This window comes from Salmo trutta, chromosome 5 (genome assembly GCF_901001165.1).
Source record: "Salmo trutta chromosome 5, fSalTru1.1, whole genome shotgun sequence".
In the NCBI taxonomy this organism is placed as follows: Eukaryota; Metazoa; Chordata; class Actinopteri; order Salmoniformes; family Salmonidae; genus Salmo; species Salmo trutta.
Window position 1 is genome coordinate 17,135,403 of NC_042961.1, and position 23,980 is coordinate 17,159,382.

Sequence of the window (23,980 nt, forward strand, 5' to 3'; positions counted from 1 at the left end):
TAGTAAAGAGATACTGTATACTCTGCAGCAAGACACTCTATAGCTGAGAGAGAAGGACAGGATGGTGTCTATTCATTTAGAAAAGGGTCAAAATGAGTCCCGAACAGGCCTAAGTGGACTGAGCGTGAGGGTTCGACAGCATGGTGTGTCATGGGTAACATGATACTCTGATGACTTGACACTCTTTACTGATCATCAGTATCTCTGTAACCAGAGGCCTGGGTATCTACCAGGACTCCATGTCCAATTCAATGTGACCAAAGGTATTTGCAGGGCCATGCTGAACATGCCATTGATGCACCTCCAGTGTAGCTTGGAGCGATCCTGAGAGTGAAGCCACTTAGTGGTAGATGCATGGGAAATGTAGCCTATACTTGAGACAATCATACAATAACCAGGAAAAAAGTGCATTAGGTTACAATTGTCTGAAATAGAGGGACATATTTTAAGAACAAGAAGGACGTCTTTCAGAAACAATGATCTCAACATCATGGTCTATCCACAATTAGGATCACATAGTGTATTCAGAAAGTATTTGCACCCCTTTACTTTTTCCACATTTTGTTGTGTTACAGCCTGAATTTAAAATGGATTCAATTGAGATGTTGTGTCAGTGGCATAAACACAATGCCCCATAAAGTCAAAGTGGAATTGGCCAGCAGCATACCTAAGCAGGTTTGGTCCTAGTTGGTCCCTGGAAGGGAGACCAGATGCTACTGGAAGTGGTGTTGGAGGGCCAGTAGGAGGCACTCTTTCCTCTGGTCTGAAAACAATATCCCGATACCCCAGGGCAGTGATTGGGGACATTTCCCTGTGTAAGGTGCAGTCTTCCTAAATGTCCAATCTGTCCCTCATAACATCATGGCCACCTCATCATCCCCAGCTTCTGATTGGCTCATTCATCTCTGTAACTATTCCCCAGGTCATTGCTGTAAATGAGAATGCATTCTCAGTCAACCTACCTGGTAAATTAAGGGTTAAATAAAGTAAGTATTTTTTGAGAAACTTTTACAAATGAATTAAAACGAAATGCTGAAATGTCTTGAGTCAATAGTGATTCTCTGATCCACCTCAACGCAGATGACACCATTCTATATACTTCTGGCCCTTCTTTGGACACTGTGTTAACTAACCTCCAGACGAGCGTCAATGCCATGCAACTCTCGTTCTGTGGTCTCCAACTGCTCTTAAATGCAAGAAAAACTAAATGCATGCTCTTCAACCAATCGCTGCCTGCAACTGCCCGTCCAGCATCACTACTCTGGACGGTTCTGACTTATGTAGACAACTACAAATACCTAGGTGTCTGGTTAGACTGTAAACTCTCCTTCCAGACTCACATTAAGCATCTCCAATCCAAAATTAAATCTAGAATCAGCTTCCTATTTCGCAACAAAGCATCCTTCACTCATGCTGCCAAATATACCCTCGTAAAACTGACTATTCTACCGATCCTCGACTTCAGTGAGGATATAGCCTCCAACACTCTACTCAACAGATTGGCTGCAGTCTATCACAGTGCCATCTGTTTTGTCACCAAAGCCCCATATACTACCCACCACTGCGACCTGTACGCTCTCGTTGGCTGGCCCTCGCTTCACACTCATCGCCAAACCCACTGGCTCCAGGTCATCTACAAGTCTTTGCTAGATAAAGCCCCGCCTTATCTCAGCTCACTGGTCACCATGGCAGCACCCACCCGTAGCACGCGCTCCAGCAGGTATATTTCACTGGTCACCCCCAAAGCCAACTCCTCCTTTGGCCGCCTTTCCTTCCAGTTCTCTGCTGCCAATGACTGGAACGAACTACAAAAATCACTGAAGCTGGAGACTCATATCTCCCTCACTAACTTTAAGCACCAGCTGTCAGAGCAGCTCACAGATCACTGCACCTGTACATAGCCCATCTGTAAATAGCCAATCCAACTACCTCATCCCCATACTGTATTTATTTATTTATGTTGCTCCTTTGCACCCCAGTATATCTACTTGCATATTCATCTCTGCACATCTATCACTACAGTGTTCAATTGCTATATTGTAATTACTTCGCCACTATGGCCTATTTATTGCCTTACCTCCCTTATCTTACCTCATTTGCACACATTGTTTATAGACTATTTCTACTGTATTATGGGTGACTGTATGTTTGTTTATTCCATGTGTAACTCTGTGTTGTTGTATGTGTCGAACTGCTTTGCTTTATCTTGGCCAGGTCGCAGTTGTAAATGAGAACTTGTTCTCAACTAGCCTACCTGGTTAAATAAAGGTGAAATAAAAAATAAGTAAATATTCAACCCCTTTGTCATGGCAAGCCTAAATAAGTTCAGGAGTAAAAATGTGCTTAACAAAGTCACATAATAAGTTGCATGGACTCACTTTGTGTGCTATAACGGTGTTTAACATGATTTTTGAATGACTACCTCATCTCTGTACCCCACATATACAATTATCTGTAAGGTCCTTCAGTCGAGCAGTGAATTTCAAACATAGATTCAACCACAAAGACCAGGGAGGTATTCCAATGCCTCGCAAAGGGAACCTATTGGTAGATGGAAAAAATATTGAATATCCCTTTGAGCATTGTTAAGTTATTAATTATACTGTGGATAAGTCACTACACAGATACAGGCGTCCTTCCTAACTCGGTTACCGGAGAGGAAATAAACCGCTCAGGGATTTCACCATGAGGCCAATTGTGACTAAAACAGTTACAGAGTTGAATGGCTGTAATTGGAGAAAACTGAGGACGGATCAACAACATTGTGGTTTCTCCACTTTACTAACCTAAGTGGCAGAGTGAAAAGAAGGAAGACTGTAGGGAACACATATATTCCAAAACATGCATCCTGTTTGCAATAAGGCACTGTAAAACTGCTAAAAATGTGGCAAAGAAATGAACATTATTTCCTGAAAACAAAACTTTATGTTTGGGGCAAATCCAAGACAACACATCACTGTGTATCACTCTTCATATTTTCAAGCATGGTCGTGGCTGCATCATTTTATGGGTATGCTTGTCATCGGCAAGGGAGTTTTTGGGGGGGATAAAAAGAAATGGAAGAGAGGTAAGCACAGGCAAAAACCTAGAGTAAAACCTGGTTCAGTCTGCTTTCCAACAGACACCGGGAGACAAATTCACCATTCAGCAGGACAATAACCTAAAACACAAGGCCAAATATACACTGGAGTTGCTTACCAAGATGACTTTGGATGTTGCTGAGTGGCTTAGTTACAGTTTAGTCTTAAATTTACTTGAAAATCTATCGCAAGACATGAAAATGGCTGTTTAGCAATGATCAACAACCAACTTGACAGAGCTTGAAGAATTAAGAATATAAAAATGTGCAAATGTTTTACAAACCAGGTGTGCAAAGCTCTTAGAGACGTACCCAGAAAGACTCACAGCTATAATCGCTGCCAAAGGTGACTATAACATGTATTGACTCAGGGGTGTGAATACTTATGTGAATGAGATATTTCTGTATTCATTTTTCAATACATTTGATAAAATCTCTAAAAACATGTTCTCTCTTTGTCATTATGGGGTATTGTGTATAGATGGGTTTCTGAAGGCGCAGAAGGGAGGGACACCAACCTGATCAACAAGCACTGCAGTAACTCCATCCACAGTATGTACCTCCAGACAATGCAATCCAATCCGTAATGCATTAGACATCTAATAATAATTCATTCAACAACAAACGTCTATCCACAATTAGGATTACCAAAGCAGATCAACGAGCACCGAAGCATCTAGACTAATGTTTAATTAGCCATCTCATAAACCATACAGAGGGTAACATTGCTTTAATGGATATATCTCTTTTGTTCCCAGTCAAATTAGTGGAAGTATAGGAGTAAAAACAGAAAATGTTAAAGACACAGTATTCCATCAGTAATTGGTAATCAAGGCACTATACACTCCAGGAGCTTAGTCCAAGGACAATCTAAATATTCTAATTAGAACCTCGGGGTAATTTGCTTTCATTTGAAGAGATAATATCCCGCACTAATCAACATGCCGATTCCCCCTTAAGCTACAAAACTTCAATTAATAAATGTTTATCGTTTTTCCTCACAAAAGAACCAGGCTCAGAGATGGATGGAGGCACAACTAACCTTTTTAAGATGTGATGTGGTTGGTTTTGTGCAAGATCTTACTTTGTTCCATGACTGGGATATAAAAGCTGCAAAACATTTCAAGGTATTTTCAGAAGAAGCAGTCTTACGGAAATAGACAGTGCCTTAATTCTTTACAGGACATTTCAATCAGCACTGCATTACCAGAGCACTCAGACAAGGCACCACTGAGATAATGCTGCCCATTGACATATTTTCAGAATGTTTTTTTAGCTGCCTATGAAATAAGTGCCTTCTGCGTTTTCACAACTTCATCTGAAAAAGTAACTAAACCAAATGGCCACGTTTTAGCTGATGGGGAATTCAGTTTGTTCATAATTCTTTGATGGGAGTTGTTCCCACATGGAATAATAACGCATCGTCTCACACCACCGATGGACACCTGGGCCATCTTTTCAACTAACTAGTAATGCATGCATACACACAATCCAATCCATATTGATATTGCCAGAATAACTAAGACATTCTTCTCCAGCCATGGACAGTCTCTTCCCATCAGAGACAGAGAATGAAAGGAGTGAACACTACTCCAGTAGATTAATGGCTTTCTTCCAGGCAGTTTCACACCAAGTCCTTCATCTCATAAAACCTATAATACCTCCTTATGCACTCATAAATACTACTGCCCTTTAAATAAATATTAAGCATTGATGACGGAGAGGAATTGTCTGGGAGTCCCTTTCCAATGTCACCTCTCTCTCTCAAAGCGAGAGCTGAGGAATCTTGAACCAAGCCAGATCCCTCGACTTACCTCAACTTTCCAAGCAGTGAGACGATTGGAAGATTGCCCAACCTCAGTGTCACTGATCATCGTCATCAGCTTAAAACACTCCAAGGTCAAAGGTTACATTTATGGCCCTGCCAGTCCCTGTTGTGGCAGGCATGATGCCTAGATGAGGGACTGAAGACTGAACTGAACAGGGACTTCTTAATTTCCCAGGGGGCTTAGTGTAATCTGCTTGCATAGAGTGGCATCCAGAAGGGCAGCAGGGAACCCTGGTCTGGGGCCAGCAATAGCTGGCTGGTGAAGAGCTGAGAGTGACAGGGAAGGCATTTGTTCAACGCTGCCCATTGCCAGTTAAAGGAAAAATCTACCCAAAACCACTAATTCCTATAATTTGCAGTGTTAAGTAACACTAATATGTGAGAAAAATATTTTTGGGTGAACAAATGTTTCATTTTGTCATTATAATAAGGTTGGTGGCAAATGTGAAGATCGTTGTGGAAATCTGTTGCAGCTCAAGTCGACCACAAAACCCACAATGCAATGCTCTCTCTGTGGGCTGGCTGGCTAGCTAGGTAGTTATCTAGCAAACGTAGCTACACACAATAATACCAAAGTCAATATCAGCATGTGAAGTAGTTAGTTAACTGTAAACAAATTTCACTAAAACAAACTACACTATCAATTTAGGAGTCTACAATCTCACCATGTTCAACCTGCAGATCGAGTGGAATTTGACATTTGCAACAGCACCATGCAATGCAGCCTGGACTGGAGAGGAAAACAAATAGGAAAAATGTGGTGGACCCTCTGTTAACATGCACATTTCTCGAGGTAGGAATATCACAAAACATATGATCAATGGTTCATTCAAGAGAAGACGTTATGACATCAGCCAGTATTGAAAGCTGACATATACTGTATGACAGACGTTTTTTTTCGATCTAAAAGTTGGATTCCTAATAACTTCCACTGTAGTGAGAGCAGCTTTATTGCTAAGCTATATCACACTGGCTGAATTTCTGCCTGCTTGAACGGCAATAGTATCAGATACACATGAAGACATAAAATGACCCCAGGAATCGATAGAACATCGCTCAGAGATGGAACAAAAACAATATAACATTCAAAATGACTGAATATTTATTTTAATGGGAGGTCACGGCAATGGCAACCACAAAACAGTAAAAAAAAACTGCACTATAGCAGTGCTGGATTTATTCATGATAGATATATGGTGCATTCGAAAAGTATTCAGACCCCTTCCCTTTTTCCGTATTTTGTTAATAAAAATAAAAACTTCATCAATCAACACACAATACCCCATAATGACAAAGCAAAAACAGGTTTAATTTTTTTTTTGCAAATATATTACAAATAGTCCCACTGTTGACAGTGCATGTCAGAGCAAAAATCAAACCATGACGCCGAAGGAATTGTCCGTCGAGCTCCAAGACAGGATTGTTTCGAGGCACAGGGTACCAAAGAATGTCTGCAGCATTGAAGGTCCCCTAGAACACAGTGGCTTCCGTCATTCTTAAATGGAAGAAGTTTGGACCCACCAAAACTCTTCCTAGAGCTGGATGCCTGGCCAAACTGAGCAATCGGGGGAGAAGGGCCTTGGTCAGGGAGGTGACCAACAATCCGATGGTCACTGACAGAGCTCCAATGTTCCTCTGTGGAGATGGGAGAACCTTTGAGAAGGACAACAATCTCTGCAGCACTCCACCAATCAGGTCTTTATGGTAGAGTGGCCAGACGGCAGCCACTTCTCAGTAAAAGGAACATGACAGCCAGCTTGGAGTTTGCCAAAAGGCACCTAAAGGACTCAGACCATCATGTTCTGGGGCTGTTTTTCAGCGGCAGGGACTGGAAGACTTGTCAGGATCGAGGGAAGATGAGCGGAGCAAAGTACAGAGATATCCTTGATGAAAACCTGCTCCAGAGCGCTTAGGCAAAGGTTCACCTTCCAACAGGACAACGACCCTAAGCCCACAGCCAAGACAATGCAGGAGTGGCTTCAGGACAAGTCTCTGAATGACTTTGAGTGGCCCAGCCATAGCCCAGGCTTGAACCCGATTGAACATCACTGGAAAGACCTGAAAATAGCTGTGCAGCGACACTCCCCATCCAACCTGACAGAGCTTGAGAGGATCTGCAGAGAAGAATGGGAGAAACTCCCCAAATACAGCTGTGCCAAGCTTGTAGCTTCATACCCAAGAAGGCTTGAGGATGTAATCGCTGCCAAAGGTGCTTCACAAAGGGTCTGAATACGTATGTAAATATGATATTTTATTTTGTTATTTTTTATAAATTTGCAACAATTTCTAAAACTGTTTTTGCTTTGTCATGATAGGTTATTGTGTGTAGATTGAGGAGAAATATTATTATTTTTAATCCATTTTTAAGTAACAGAAACGGAAACGTAAAACAATGTGGGAAAAGTTAAGGGGTCTGGATATTTTCCGAATGCACTGTAACTCAGGCCACTCCCACTCATCTTGCTCACTGTGAGCTCTAAAGACAACATTAGGTAGAGCCACTCTCCATATTTTCAAGCATAGTGGTGGCTGCATTATGTTATGAGTATGCTTGTCATTGTTAAGGACAGGGGCGTTTTTCAGGATAAAAAAATAAACGATGTAGCTAAGTACAGCTAAAATCCCAAAGGAAAACCTGGTTTAGTCTGCTTTCCACCAGACACTGGGAGATGAATTTACCTTTCAGCAGGACAATAACCTAAAACACAAGGCCAAACCTACTCTAGAGTTGCTTACCAAGAAGACAATAAATGTTCCCGAGTGTTCGAGTTATAGTTTGGACTTAAATCTACTTGAAAATCTATGGCAAGACCTTAAAATGGTTGTCTAGCAATGACCAATAACCAAGTTGACAGAGCCTGAATAATTTTTTAAAGAATCATTGGCAAATGCTGTACAAGCCAGGTGTGGAAAGCTCTTAGAGACTTACCCAGAAAGACTTACCCAGAAAGAAGCGCCGTACAAAGTATTGACTCAGGGGTGTGAATACTTATGTAAATTAGATATTTCTGGATTTCATTTTAAATACATTTAGCAGAAATGTCTAAAAACATGTTTTCACTTTGTCATTATGGGGTATTGTGTGTAGATGGGTGAGAAAAATGCATATTTAATCAATTTTCAATTCAGGCTGTAACAACAAAATGTGGAATAAGTCAAATGGGTATGAATACTTTTTGAAGGCAAAGTAGATCGGCGCACAGGTGTATCAATAGACTCTTAAGGATTAAAGGTCTTACTCACATCGGCTACGGAGAGCGTGATCACACAGTCGACCGGAAGTGGTGGGGTTCACGCTTTTTTGTTTTAACTGCAGATTTCCCCTTTTATACCACATTTCCATTTCCATTTTACTCATTTAGCAGACGCTCGTATCCAGCGTGACTTACAGCAGCCGTTAGGGTTAAGTGCCTTGCTGAAGGGCATATCGACCGATTTTTTACCTTACAGGTCCTCAGGTGGGTTTAGGTATTCATTGAATGGAAGGGACATTTCTCTGCATGCTTCTGCTGGAAAACAGTTGCAGAGAGCATTACTCAGATCATAAACAACCATTCTCCTTCACTTGAGAGAAAAAAGCTAGATCGATTTTAAAAAGGACATTGCTTCGAGTGTTGCAATCACACTCCCAGTGAACTGCTCGGAGTTGATCCTGCACATGGACCAGTCTGAGCTCCAGGAGAGGCCAAGTTCAGGCTCAGCCAAGCCCAGCAAACCCCCATCCTCCTGGGCCACACCGAGCCTGATTACAGCCTGCTTGCTGCCAGATTAAAACATACATCCACACAGCCGCTCCACTGCCCCCACTCCACTGCTAGACAGAGTCTGCGCATCTGGCCTCAAATCAAACAATCCCCAAAATAGAGAAACAATTTCAGACAGAGACAAGGGAGGGGGGATGGAGAGAGAGAGAGAGAGAGAGAGAGAGAGAGAGAGAGAGAGAGAGAGAGAGAGAGAAAGGAAGGGGATGAGAGAGAAGGATAGATGGAAATAAGTCCATGTACACACACACACACACACACACACACACACACTAAACATCAGGAGATTTTGAGTGATTGTATTGAGAGGTAGAGAGAGGTATGAGAAAGGTTTGTGCATTGTCATCCAGATTGAGGCTTGACCTTTCATGATCCTTTCCTAAGCTATGGGGCCTGCTGATCGCTGATCCTCATAGAGACAGACAGTGGATGGACAGACAGGGGATATGCATGATGGGAATACTGCACTGCATAGCGCCATGCCACACTGTTCAGACAGACTCACAGTGTTCAGACTGACTGTCAGAGATATAAGACAGTTAAAGCATATGAGGCAAAGTGGAGATGAGAAGGTGAAGAAAGAGCTCTAGGAAAGGGAGGATGAAAGGAACATGAGGATGGGATACATACTGTAGAAAGGCAGAAAGAGAAACAAAGAGCTGTGCAATAACTATTCTCTTGTCTTTAGTTTTCATGTCATTTCCATGTTTTGATACATAAATTATTGTTGCATGTTTTTTGTATACCGTAACAACATTGTTGTACCCTTGAATGCTGACAGACAGACAACAAACAGACAGTGAGACTATAGACCGGGAGATTTATGGTTGGAAATGGCCTAAGAAGGCCCGCTCAAACCAAGGTGACACTGACAAAATATGCACGCACATGCACAGTTGGGAACACACTCACGCACACACACACACACGAATGCACACATTCTCGTAAACACATCACAGACACTGTTCCCTCTCATGCTTCAACAAGCGTCCGTGTTTCCACGCAGTGATCCAATCAACTCTCACTTGTGATTGTTCTAACTACCTCTAATTCCTACCTGCTCCCTGTGTAATTATCCCGTCTGCATTCGTTCAAATTATAGGCTGCATCCCCAGTTATAATCAGTGGGCTGGAGCTCCACTGATACAGGAGCAGGTCACCGTACCGTGAGATAAATACAGAGACGGCACAGAGACAAGGAGGACAAGTACAGGAACTATATAATCATGTGCCAGTCTGGTCACTTACATCCATATGGAGTAGATACATAAGAGATGTAAGTTTATGTGCAACAACTCTGACTGAGGATACCGGTTCTAAAGCACTAGTTCAAAATAACATTAGCTACCACACTCTTCCATCGACTTTTGTGTTACATCAAATTACACGTTAAATACTTGACAATGGCTAGTGAAAATATGTAAAATTGTCAGACGTCAGCCTAGACTCAATTACCCACAAAGAGATTGAATGTGGTCAGAAGATACGTTTTTTTGTTGTTTGCTTGTTTAGGCGAAGGTCAGCCAGGCTTCTGCTAAGCCTGCTCAAAATGTGGATGCAAGAAAAGCACAAACATACACATGGGCGTACGTAATACAAACACTCATTCAAATTACAGGCTACGACTGCACACACACAAACACACATGCGCATAATACACTTAAGTGCACACAGACAAAACAAACACTCCAACATGCACTCACACACACAGGCTCTGGGAAAAAAATGACTTATTTAAGCAGGAACTCACTTCCCCCCAAGGTGACAGGAGCTAATTAATGAGCTGATATGCGTGCCAGCCAAAACTCTATAAAACTGTGAAAGATAGCAGCTTTAAAGGCATTACCTACAGTGGTTTCTCCAAGGTAAGCCATGCATTAAAAGAAGACTAACTTTACAGAAACTGTAAAACGGTACAAATAAATCCATATTCCAGGGGTAATAAAAACGATTATATTTTAGGTCAGTACTCTCCTCACTCAACAGTGGCAGATGCTTGGCTGTTTATGCATCTAGACAGTTTCCACAAGGAACCCACAATGATTTGCTTTCACCTTGAGGAGGAGGCACTCCATTCCATTTTTGTACAAGTATCATGCTTTAGTAATATAGTAGGAGGAAAGGAAGGAGGGAGGAATGAAGGAAAGGAGAAAGGAAGGAAATAAGGACACTTCTTGAATTAAAGTGACATATCCTGGGGCGGCAGGTAGCCTAGTGGTTAAAGTGTTGGGCCAGTAACTGATAGGTTGCTGGATTGAATCCCTGAGCTGACAAGGTAAAAATCTGTCGTTCTGCCCCTGAACAAGGCCGTTAACCCACTGTTCCCCGGTAGGCCGTCAATGTAAATAAGAATTTGTTCTTAACGGACTTGCCTAGTTAAATAAAATAAAACTCCTCGGGACAAGTTAGAAACAGTATCATACTGGGGAAGTCAAGTATGGTTATGTCTTTAGTTATTGTACTTTACAGTTCAGAATTTTCTGACTGTCTCAGAAACATTTTAATGGATTCCATTTTCTACTAAGTGTTACAAAGTATATATTTTCACTGTACAGTACATTACACTACAAGGAGCATCCTCTTCTCCAGCTAATTCAACTATACTGACAGTAATGAGGGATGTATAAATATTTAACATAATGCCTTTTGAGTCATATTGATGACGAGGGAAAGGCTCGACACTCGGGAGCTTACTGTGAGTGCACCGTGATTAAGTATCATAGAGAATATCTATACATCCATCCAAGAAAGTAATTAGCTACTGCTCTGCTCTCCCTCGGCCCCCTGGATTAACTCTGACAATTTGTCCTGGCCATTTGTCCTGACCCCCTCATCTTACCAGCCAATCTCTGGACTCTTTGTTATTATGCTTTTCAAAAAAGCTCACAGGCACACACTCCAGTGAAAAAGTCTACCTTAAACAGTATGCATGTTTTCACTCAGCACATATAATATACTATATAATAGAATAGACACTTAATTGTCAATTTTACAATGGAAATGGATTGATTTGCTGTCATAATACCCAACTTCACACATCCCGTTAAGGCCTGTCCATCTACTGTACCTTCTGTTTTCTGGGCCCAGCTGTAGGTGGTCAGAGAGAGGAGCGCCATGCTTATCCCCAGCCATCTGAAGAGACATGGCCCCCGTCGCATCTTCTGTCAAACGTTATTGCCTGCCCACCTGGACGGGAGGAAAAGAGGGACACTTCATTAAATGGCCAGAGATAACACATTTCAGCCCAGGTGTTCTTGTCCAGCACACGCCTGTTAGCTAAGACTGCTCATAATGGACGTACGTAATACTCATTCAAATTACAGGCTACGACCGCATGTGTACATAGGCTACACACGCAGGCGGACAAACAAAGACAGACACACATGCACAGAAATTGTACAGAAAAGCCATGGTTGTTACTGAGCCATTGTGGGACACATGTGCAGGCAATGCGCGTGTTGCTCACATTCTCTGTGTACGTTATCGTGTGTGAATTGGGTAGACATCACATTATCCCAACACAATACATTGTAGACATAGCTGAAGTAGATGCAGTTCAGGTACATTATAAATGCATCAACAATAAAGGTGCAAGTTGGAACCAAATAGGGTTCTTGAGAGTGATGCCATACTGAAGAACCATAAATGGGATGGTTCTTTAAAGAGCCCTACCAAAACAAAAAATGCTAAAGCTCCAAAGATCCATTATTAGTTTCACAAGGATCCAGCATTAAAGGTTCTACAAAGATCCATTATTAGTTTCACAAGGATCCAGCATAAAAGGTTCTACAAAGATCCATTATTGGTTACACAAGGAAACAGCATAAACAGTTATAAAAGAACCCTGGCCCTAACCATAACCCAACCCTTTGAAGCACAGCATTGATGGTTCTACTTAGATCTCTAAAAGTTTCTGTATAGAACCTAAATCAAATGGTTCTCTCAAATGGTGGCTCTTCAGGGATTTTGTTAAAATACATGAACTCTTTAAACTGTATTGAAATAATCAGTCATGACTAAACAAATCTCAAATGTACCAATAGTTTATTACACAACCAAGCACAAAACAAAGTAGAATGTACAATTTCAAACAAAGTATCATTTCATTTCAAACTCAAAATACAATTTCCAACAAAGTATAATTTCCATTCATTTCAAAGTACAATTTAAAACAAAGTCATTGTTCAATAATAGAGGTACAGTATAATCTAAGAAGTGAACAATAATATAATTGTAGAGCCCTGCACTAATGGCTTACAAAAAAACGAATGAGTGTTCCAAAATGTCATAACGACAAGTAACCACAAACAACTGTGCTGATCCTCTTTGAAGATATATGGCAGCAGGAATATGGCTCTATTGACCATATGGCCTGAAAAACAGAATGAAACATCTTAATTCATCACACTTCCTATACTGTTATTGAACATTGCGTTAACATTCCCTGCTCAAGTGTGAATAAGTATCCACTGTTGCGCCACCTAGCCTGCCCACCACCATTGAAAAATCAGTGGACCCCCCCTAGCAGCTGCCCACTTTATACTGAACTTTAAGAGTAATAATATAAAACCACAGACCTACTTTCTCCACCTCTGTTCGGCAGCCATCTAGCAACTGGGCACATAACATCTTCAGGGGACTCTTTGGGGCCTTCTCAACTACGTTGACTGCCATTTTATGCAGATTGGTTATCAGTAGCTTGTCCACGTCCTTATGCATGCGTGCTGTCATCTCTTCCAAAAGCTAGAGAGAGAAGAGAGAGAGAATAAACCATAAATTATGTAAATCCATGATGTACACACATTCTGTAAATTAACTAATCTATTGCATTTTATTCATAAACTATATGAGATTAACTAAATAAGTCCTCAAAATACCAGACAAATATGTCAAATTCACCACAAAAACATACAGTAACAGTTGAGACTTTCTAAGAGTTAATTCCATCATATATATTGTATATACATGATGTACCTTGATTCTTTTTAATTTATTGTATTCATTAACTAAATTAGATAAATTAATAAATTGGTACTTAAACAAAATACCCATTAAATATGCTATTATTTTTTACTGGCAGTAAGGGGCACTGTTTGACAACACTACTAGCTAGCTACATTTCTAACTGCCAGCGTGAGGTGCTCATTGGCCCATAATATAGGAATGGCATTGCTGACTAAAAAGTGAAAACATAATTGAACAGACAACCCACTTATGAATCACTGATTCACATGTGAAACAACAATCACCAAGATTACTATCTATCTAATATTTCATTCAATTGTGTCCCTTCCCCAATATGGTCAGCTTAATATGTTATAGCTAACATCATGCATGATGCTAGCTAACGTAAATAGCTAGTTAGCTACACCGGGCATAGCATATTGCTGTACACCACTGTGTTTTGCTAACATTAGCAAGTCACTGTTCGTATTTAGCGAGTGATAGGTTTTGGTTCAAATAACTAACATCTCACATGATGATATTACTGACAAGTTTGTTTTCTAGATAACTTGAAAAACCCAAGCTAGCTAGCTAACTCATCTGACTTGGCCAGAGATACTTTTGTGATCTGACTTGGTGAGAGCATACCAAGCTTGGTAAATATCCAACTTAGATAATGTAGCTAGCTAGCTAACATCACATGGTGCTAAATAGCTAGCTATCTAGCTGCACCATGTGTGAGAGTTCCCTGAAACCAAAGAAGCAATACTGTCTAGCTTGTAGACAGTTAACGTTAGTCGATATAACCACAGATTCTGGTAACTAGATAGCTAACTAACGTTAACTAATAACAACAGGTTTAACATTGTGTCTGTGTTATAACTTTATCTACCTTACTGTGCTCCCCCAAGTCAGATCAGTTAGGTAGTAGCTATACTGTTCACTGACAAATTACTGACATTTAGGAATATGGTTTAAAATAAATTATAATAAATTACACAAGATGAATCTAGCCAACTTTGATACTCACCAAAATGTTCCATCAGATGATGATGTAGCTATGCTGCAATTTACCTCAGAGGATCAGATGAGAGCAGGACATAAACCACGTATCCACAGTTTTTAGTCATGCCGTATAAAAGAAAGACGACAGGTGTTTTGGAGTCAAGCGATGATATGCTACGTTGTACTACACCTGCGACTTGGAATAGCATTATGAGTTCATAGGCAGGTTAAATAAATCAGTTAAAGCATTTTGCTGGGCTTTCAACATCAAGTTGATGTCTCAAGGAGAAATCATGGCTTTCCACGCATCTACTGTACAGTATATGGCAAGCCCTAACCCACCAGATTTCATTATAGCAACAATTTTCAAACATATCAATGAGTAGCATGCATTTTTTTTATTATCAAAAAAAACATTTGGATATTTATGCAAAAGATTGTAATGCATATCAATCAGAGCATGTTGACTGATGAGCAGAGAACATGCTATGAAAGGGACACATCTGCAGGCTTCCATACATTTCAACCTTTTAGAATTCTGAAGAACAGTAGATGCCATGTCAAGAACCCCCCACTTAACTCAAAAGCTCTTTATCAGTCAAGAGTTCTACAAGGAACCTTAAGAGCTGATGAAGAACCATTTAAGAACCTTTTTTTTCTTCTTCAGTGTATTCAAATCCTCGCTGGACACATCTATCACAGTAGACCACCTAGTGTGTTCTTGTCACTCTATGTAGCCTATGTGATTGAATTACACAGTGCACAGCACATACATATATTTCCCTATACAGATGCAAGGTGTCTCGGAGAAGAATATAAGTGTTTTAGCTTTTATCTGTAAGGGGTATTTTGAGTCAGAACTTCCTCAGTCGATATATTCTGGGAGAAGGAGATACGCTGCAAAATGTGATTTTAAACCATACGGTGGCAGGGCAAGAAGTCACAGATATCCCCCGGACCATATCAGCGCCTCCGTCAGTCATCTTAGCACATATGCTGACAGAATAATTATATGTGACACAAGAACACATACATACCACCAAGACAAACAGACATTTAAATGTTTTACATTTTTGTAATTTAGCAGATGCTCTTATCCAGGGAGACTTACATCCAGACAGACACACAAGCACGCACACAAATCATAGATATAACTAGCGGATTACACCAGGGGATAATGGAGAACAACCCCAGCTGTTGTATCTCTTCTTCGACTGCGACAATGACATTTTTTGTATGTATTCTCTCTCTAACTCTCTCTCTTTCTGCCTCTTCATATCTCTCGCTCTCATCCCAGTGGTGTTCCCTTTGAAGCCAGGTTCATTTCCCATGTACATCTATCTGTCTTAACAGGGCTGATCAGTACACATTTGAAGCCAGTCTTCAGGGCCCAGAAACTCTGGAGAGAGGGGAGGGCCATCTTTCAGGATTCTCCCCAGATGACTTCCTGTCTGAGCCTAAACTGTCTGTCATAACATCCCTGTCCTCATGGGGAGAAAGCAATCCATGTGACTCTAGGAGAAGAGAATAAGGGGAGCACAAACTTGGTGGCATAGTGAGTCAACTGAATGTTTTCCTGGCGTACAAGGTTAACAAAGCCATGAGCATGTTTTCTAGCCACAACCCAAGCTTTACTGTGACTCTAAAGGAACATGCTGATGGTATTGGAGGAAGATGGTGGTGAAATGAGAAAATTGTTAGTTGATGTCATGTCTCCGTTCCTTCTTTTGTTTATCACAATTGCTCCAACTACACCAATGGGATGGTGGACTACTGACAGTGGTGTAAAGTACTTAAGTAAAAATACTTTAAAGTACTACCTAATTAAGTCGTTTTTTGGGGTATCTGTACTTAACTTTACTATTTATATTTTTGACAACTTTTACTTCACTACATTCCTAAAGAAAATAATGTACTTTTTACTCCATACATTGTTCCTGACACCCAAAAGTACTCGTTACATTTTGAATGGTCATCCCTACTGCCTCTGATCTGGCGGACTCACTAAACGCAAATGCTTTGTTTGTAAATTATGTCTGGGTGTTGGAGTGTGCCGCTGGCTAGCCATAAACAATTACAACAAGATAATTGTGCCGTCTGGTTTGCTTAATATAAGCAATTTGAAAATGTACTTTTACTTTTGATACTTAAGTATATTTTTGCAATTACATTTACTTTTGATACTTAAGTGTATTTAAACCAAAATACTTTTAGGCTTTTACTTAAGTAGAATTTTACTGTGTATTATCTTAAGGTATTTTTACTTTTACTCAAGTATGACAATTGAGTACTTTTTCCACCCATGACTACTGAATGTGTAAAGTTTAACTATGTCCTTTACTTTGGATGATACTTTTTATATGACAACATCTGGGGAAACATACTGTAACTACAACATGATTCTCAACCTCTAATCTCTGCTGCGAGTCTGTATCTCAGTCAGTATCTCTTGTAGGACATTTATGTGGCCGGAATAACATAGTGGAAGTGAAGCAGTGAGATCAAACAGATTGTGCCGAGGGGGGAGGGGGTGGGGGGGAGCGAAGCAATCACGGTTATGGATAACATGGAGACTGACAAGGCTGGGCTTTATCCAGCGAGGGTACAGTAGGAGCCCTACTCCATCTGAAATAAAAACAAGAACAGCTTTTCATCTCCTTCTCCTCTCTTTCATCAGACTTTCTTTTTCCCCGACTAGCTCTTTTCTGCTTCTGAGTGTCGGAAGTGTCTTGATAAAAGGGAATCATATCTTTCCATTACACATGAAACGAGTGAAGAGCTGATCTAACACTCATGGTACCTGTATAATCTCTTTTAACATCCCATCTGCTGGCAGCCACTTCAAGCTTGTCTTCATACTCGTCAATAACGAGGATGACTTTTGATATCAATCACACTCGGCAACGAAAGATTCACATGCAGGACATGGCATTTGAAGAGGTTTTTCCATGTTCTGATGATTCTACAGTACAAAGGTTGAGCATATGTATATACAGGATGTATATAAGTAGGGGTCAACAAAGCTGAAAAGACACTTTGGCATTACAACCTAACTTCAGTTGAACATTTTGCCTGTTGGTCAGGGCCATACCACAGATTTCCGAGGTTTCCTTTAGAAGGCTATATTCTAGTCTACAGAGTTGTGGACTTGAGTCACATGACTTGGACTCGAGTCACAAATTTGATGACTTGATAGAAAATAAAATAACTTGAGACTTGACTTGGACTTGGAGCCTCAAGACTCTGGACTAGACTTTAACTTGAGACTGATGACTTGAAATTATCTGGCCAGGTTTTGTAATGTTTTGTCACTCATTTTGTGGCACATGGATTAATCTACAGGCAGCCAGAGATGGTAGCCGCAGCATCGCCCTTGCAAAAAAACTTCAACAGATTGCCTAGTGAAACGCACACTCTGCACACTGATTGGACCAGCAAACTGTCAATCAACACAGGTTGTGTGAGCTTGAGAACAAATTGCTGATTTGCTGTTCGGGTGCAGCACAAACAAATTGTAGAGAGAGAAGATTGCCATAATAAATAAATATGCAGCTCCAAAAATTGTTTGGTGATCAATAATATTAACTTAACAATTACTACCATACTGTAGGTCTACTGGTCTTTTGGTATGTAACAATTGCTTGATATTGATATTTTACTTATGAAGCTTGCGATTGGAATTTGTTGTTAAAATCAAATATTACTGTCACGTCCTGACCATGGTAAGCTGTTATTTTCTATGGTAGAGTAGGGTGTGGGCGTGACAGGGGGGTTTATTCAGGGCGTGACGGGGGGGGTTTATTCTATGTGTTCTATTTCTATGTTGTTAGGTTCTAGTTTTTGTATTTCTGTGTTGGTTTGTTTGGATGATCTCCAATTAGAGGCAGCTGGTCCTCATTGTCTCTAATTGGAGATCATACTTAAGTAGGATTTGTGGGTGGTTTTGTGGGTGATTATTTTTGAGTAGTGTTTGTTTTACCTCTGCGTCACGGTTTGTTGTTTTGTTTATTCATGTATTGCATAGTTTCACAGAGTAAATAAAATGTGGAGCAACACACACGCTGCACTTTGGTCCTCTTCTCCTTGCGACAGCCGTGACAATTACTGTGGCGAAGACGCACCATAGGCACTGCTTTTCACTTGCAGTCTCAAAACTCCCGCCAGTGGAGAGGGCTTTTTTTCTCCTGCTGAAATGTTTGCTCTTGCTTTCACACGTTGAAATGCATAGACCTTATGTGGTAAATCTATATTCCATCTAATACTACAATAAATGCAAGTGTTTCATCATTACATTACCTTACTGTTTATTGCAACACGTAGACATTTCTATTTCATGTTTGATAGGCCTACTACAATACATTTTCATTTTGAGCTCCTGTTAGACAGACTCGATTTGGTTTCTCAGATAGGACAGGTTAAGCCTGATAGAGGCTATTTCTTTTGGGTTATTGCCTGTGTGTATTTCATAAATCTACTTGTATATTTTGTATGATATGGCGCTTTCACCATTGGATCACCAAGACCTGTAAATACATCTACACTCTGAGCATGTCAACCTGCCTTCTGCTGATTTCATGCGCTTACCACTACTACAAGATCCATATTTTACAATTACATAGGCTAATAATTGCAGACAAAATAATGCAAAGGGCTGTCCTGTAGCCTCGATAAATAGACAACGATTTGTGGTTGAACAAGTCGTTGCATGTACAGTATAGATTTGTTTTTGACTTGAGACTTTACTTGCTCTTAGAATGCACAACTTGGAGTTGACTCGAGTCTTGACCCGTTCTACTTGGGACTCGACTTGAGACTCAGATCTTGTGACTTGAGACTTACTTGTGACTCGAATAATAGTGACTTGGTCCCACCTCTGCTAGTCTATAAGAAATAAGCTGCAGTAAATTCCAATATCCACTCAAAACAGTTGTTGCTGTGTCCATGTGTATCCTGAGTGGATATAAGTCATATAAGCTGTGCTTCAGAAATGCCTGTCCAAAGTCTGACTCTCGCTCTCTGTTCAAGTAGCTGACGAGACAAGAAAGAAAATACATTGTATTGTCTTTTCACAATCACTGAGTAGATGTTCTGAGCATCTACTGGAACAGAGCCAGAAAAAAACAACATCCACCCCTGCAGAAAGAAACCATCAAGCCATCAATCTACGCCTCGACTTATCAAGCAGTCAATTACGGCATCTAGTGTGTGTGTGTGTGTGTGTGTGTGTGTGTGTGTTTGTTTGTTTGTTTGTGTGTGTGTTTGGTGGAAGTGTTTGTGGGTGCGCATGTGTTTGTTTGTGTGCATGTGTGCGTTTGTTTGTGTGTGCACGTGTGCGTGTTTGAATCATCTAAGGATGTTCCAGTTATTGGGTCAGTGTAGGTCCCAATGCAGGCCTCCAATGTTGCACATTGCACTACTTGGCTGAGGCATCAAGCCTCATTGATGTAATCCCATTTGTATAAAATGGCCTGGCCTGGCATGTCTGGAACTGTCCCTAAATAGGATCACTGGGCTAGCTACTAAAAACGCTGAGAACGAAACATGGTAGGAGATTAAAACCATTGTTAATGACCCTTCAAAATATTTACCAGTAGTAGCTTAACTGTCCATGTTTGAGCACTCTACAGAGTTTCCATGAGTTACTTTGAGTTTGATATACAATCTTCACCGGGATCGTTCTTTACAAAGTTTGCCTCCAATATCACTTATCTGAAACTCCTCCCCTTGGAGACAGACATTGAGAATTGCAAAATCATCAGTTTAAAATTAGACGCAATTATAGCCCAACTCCTCCCCAAAGCATTGTGAGTGATATACTGTACAGTACTGTGTGTCATCTGACTGATCAAGTGAATTAATGACAAACAAAACATAATCAATCATGCATGCAGATATGCAACTCATACAACTTGTACAAGAAAACAACACATGGTACCATAAATCAGTCTATACACTCTTAGAAAAAAGGTGCTGTATAGAACATAAAACGGTTCTTCGGCTGTCCCCATAGGAGAATCCTTTGAAGAACCCCTTCTTGTTCCAGGTAGAAGAACCCTTTTGGCTACAAGTAAAACCGTTTTGGGTTCCATGTACAGTGCATTCGGAAGTATTCAGAACACTTGACATTTTCCACATTTTGTTACGTTGAAGCCTTATTCTAAAATGGATTAAAAAAGTCATAATTCTCACCAATCTACACACAATACCCCATAATGACAAAGCAAAAACAGATTTTTAGATTTGTTTGCAAATGTATTAAATATAAAAAACTGAAACATCAACTTTACATAAGTATTCAGACCCTTTACTCAGTAACAAGCACCTTTGGCACGGTTAAAGCTTCAGGTCTTCTTGGGTATGACGCACAAGCTTGGCATACTTGTATTTGGGAAGTTTTACCCATTCTTCTCTGCAGATGCTCTCAAGCTCTGTCAGGTTGGATGGGGAGCGTCGCTGCACAGCTATTTTCAGGTCTCTCCAGAGATGTTCGATCGGGTTCAAGTCCGGGCTCTGGCTGGGCCACTCAAGGACATTCAGAGACTTGTCCCGAAGCCACTCCTGCGTTGTCTTGGCTGTGTGCATAGGGCCATTGTCCTGTTGGAAGGTGAACCTTTGCCCCAGTCTGAGGTCCTGAGGTGCTCTAGAGCAGGTTTTCATCAAGGATCTCTCTGTACTTTGCTCCCCACAGCATGATGTTGCCGCCACCATGCTTCACCGTAAGGATGGTGCCAGGTTTCCTCCAGACATGATGCTTGGCATTCAGGCCAAAGAGCTCAATCTTGGTTTCATCAGAACAGGGAATCTTGTTTCTCATGGTCTGAGAGTCCTTGGGTGACTTTTGGCAAACTCCAAGCAGGCTGTCATGTGCCTTTTACTGAGGAGTGGCTTCCATCTGGCCACTCTACCATAAAGGCCTGATTGGTGAAGTGCTGCAGAGATGGTTCTCCTTCTGGTAGTTTCTCCATCTTCACAGATGAACTCTGGAGCTCTGTCAGAGTGACCATCGGGTTCTGGGTCACCTCCTTGACCAAGGCCCTTCTCCCCTGATTGCTCAGTTTGGCCAGGCGGCCAGCTCTAGGAAGTTATGGTGGTTCCAAACTTCTTCCATTTTAGAATGATGGAGGACTGTGTTCTTGGGGACCTTCAAAGATGCAGAATTATTTTGCTACCCTTCCCCAGATCTGTGCCTCGACACAATCCTGTCTCAGAGCTCTACGGACATTTCCTTCGACCACATGGTTTGGTTTTTGCTCTGACATGCACTGTCAACTGTGAGACCTTATATAGACAGGTATGTGCCTTTCCAAATCATGTCAAGTTGTAGGAACATCCCAAGGATGATCAATGGAAACAGGATGCACATGAGCTCAATTTCAAGTTGCATTTCAAAGGATCTGAATACTTATGTAAATACTGTATTAATGTTTTTACATTTTTAATACATTTGCTAAAATAAAAATAAAAAACTGTTCTCCCTTTGTCATTATGGGATATTATGTGTAGATTGAAGAGGACAAAAAATTATTTATTACATTTTAGAATAAGGATGTAATGTAACAAAATGTGTAAAAAGTCAAGGGGTCTGAATACTTTCCGAATGCACTGTAGAAGCCTTTCCACAGAGGGTTCTATCTTGAACCAAAAAGGGTTATCCTATGGGGACAGTTGAAGAATCCTTTTGGAATCCTTTTTTCTAAGAGTGTAAGGAGCACTTTTTACCATAAAAATACTGCCGTAAACAAAGAGACTGCACCATCAGAAGTATGTGTTTATCAGCATGTATACAGACCCTTCACTATAGTCTGATTACAACAATAACGGCTGTAGATGGTTTAACTTGTTACATCTTAATTCAAAAACATAACTTTGTTCCTGCACTGCGAAACGCACAATTTCATTGTGTTTTGTTCTAGTTGTCTAATCAATTATAATACTACAATAATTATGTAAAAGGTTTGATAATTCGATAATTCTAATTGACAAGGCAGAGGCATTACAAAGAACCTTGTTAACCTGAGGGCCAGGTCCTGTAAAAGCCAGGTCAAAGACGTCCCAGACTGAACCTTCACCTGGTGACAGCCTTCCATAGAAACACCCTCTCCTCACAACAACCCTTCTGCTACCGTAACCAAATCTCCTCAGCACACACCCGCTCCTGCAGCTAGCGGTCCAGTAACCCAAACTGGATGTCCCTCAACGTGACGTTAAGTGAGCCGGCCTTGCATGATATTGCACGCTGTCCACAAACGACTACTGTTACTGTCTCTGTTACCCCGTCACCTGGAATAAAGAAGAGAGCTGGAGCTGGAACAGAAGAGCTGGAGAGTAAGCTAATGTCTCTGTGAGGTCCCTGCCAGAAAAAAGTAGTAGATATTCATTACACACTGTGAGATGTAATCAGTCCTAGCTAGGGGCCCTCCCGCTTCATAATGACTGGGGTGATTAGCGCAGGCAAACGGACTGGGGCTCCGTGCCTCATGGTATGCCTCAGCTAGGAGCCGGGCAGAGATAGAAGCAGTCACTAAACACACCTGCAGCTACCACAAGCTTATCTTCTTGCACCTTTCTATTACCTGTTGGCCTGTCTCTGTTAGCTTTTTGCTAGCCATCTGTATTATTAATTAACTGATTAATTAATGAATTATTTGTGTGTTGGAGTGAAGCCGCACAGCAGCTTTGTAAACAAACAATGCGTACAGGACACTGGCAAAAAACGAGATGTTTTAGAGCTACTGTCAATGTATTTGTTTAACTTAATCACAAACTCAACAAAAAAAGAAACGCCTTCTCACTGTAAACTGTGTTTATTTTCAGCAAAAACTTAACATGTGTAAATATTTGTATGAACATAACAAGATTCAACAACTGAGACATAAACTGTGAAACTTGTTCAGACATGTGACTAACAGAAATGGAATAATGTGTCCCTGAACAAAAGGGTTCAAAATCAAAAGTAACAGTCAATATCTGGTGTGGCCACCAGCTGGATTAAGTACTACAGTGATTCTCCTCCTCATGGACTGCACCAGATTTGCCAGTTCTTGCTGTGAGATGTTACCCCACTCTTCCACCAAGGCACCTGCAAGTCCCCAAACATTTCTGGGGTGAATGGCCCTAGCCCTCACCCTCCGATCCAACAAGTCCCAGACGTGTTCAATGGGATTGAGTTCCGGGCTCTTCACTGGCCATGGCAAAACACTGACATTCCTGTCTTGCAGGAAATCATGCACAGAACGAGCAGTATGGCTGGTGGCATTGTCATGCTGGAGGGTCATGTCAGGATGAGCATGCAGGAAGGGTACCACATGAGGGAGGAGGATGTCTTCTCTGTAATGCACAGTGTTGAGATTGCCTGCAGTGACA

The 23,980-nt window shown here is 41.0% G+C and overlaps 1 protein-coding gene across 5 annotated transcripts in view; it reads right to left on the reverse strand.

Annotated features, from left to right (window-relative positions):
• The window catches only part of LOC115193762 (protocadherin-15-like), a 286,361-nt gene that overhangs the window by 200,268 nt on the left and 62,113 nt on the right, over positions 1–23,980 (reverse strand). For all 5 annotated transcript variants that reach the window (XM_029752726.1, XM_029752727.1, XM_029752728.1 and 2 more), the window contains exon 2: positions 11,736–11,854. In XM_029752726.1, coding sequence (XP_029608586.1) covers positions 11,736–11,826 — 91 coding nt within the window. In that variant the 5' untranslated portion in view covers positions 11,827–11,854. The remainder of the gene's footprint in view (positions 1–11,735; positions 11,855–23,980) is intronic.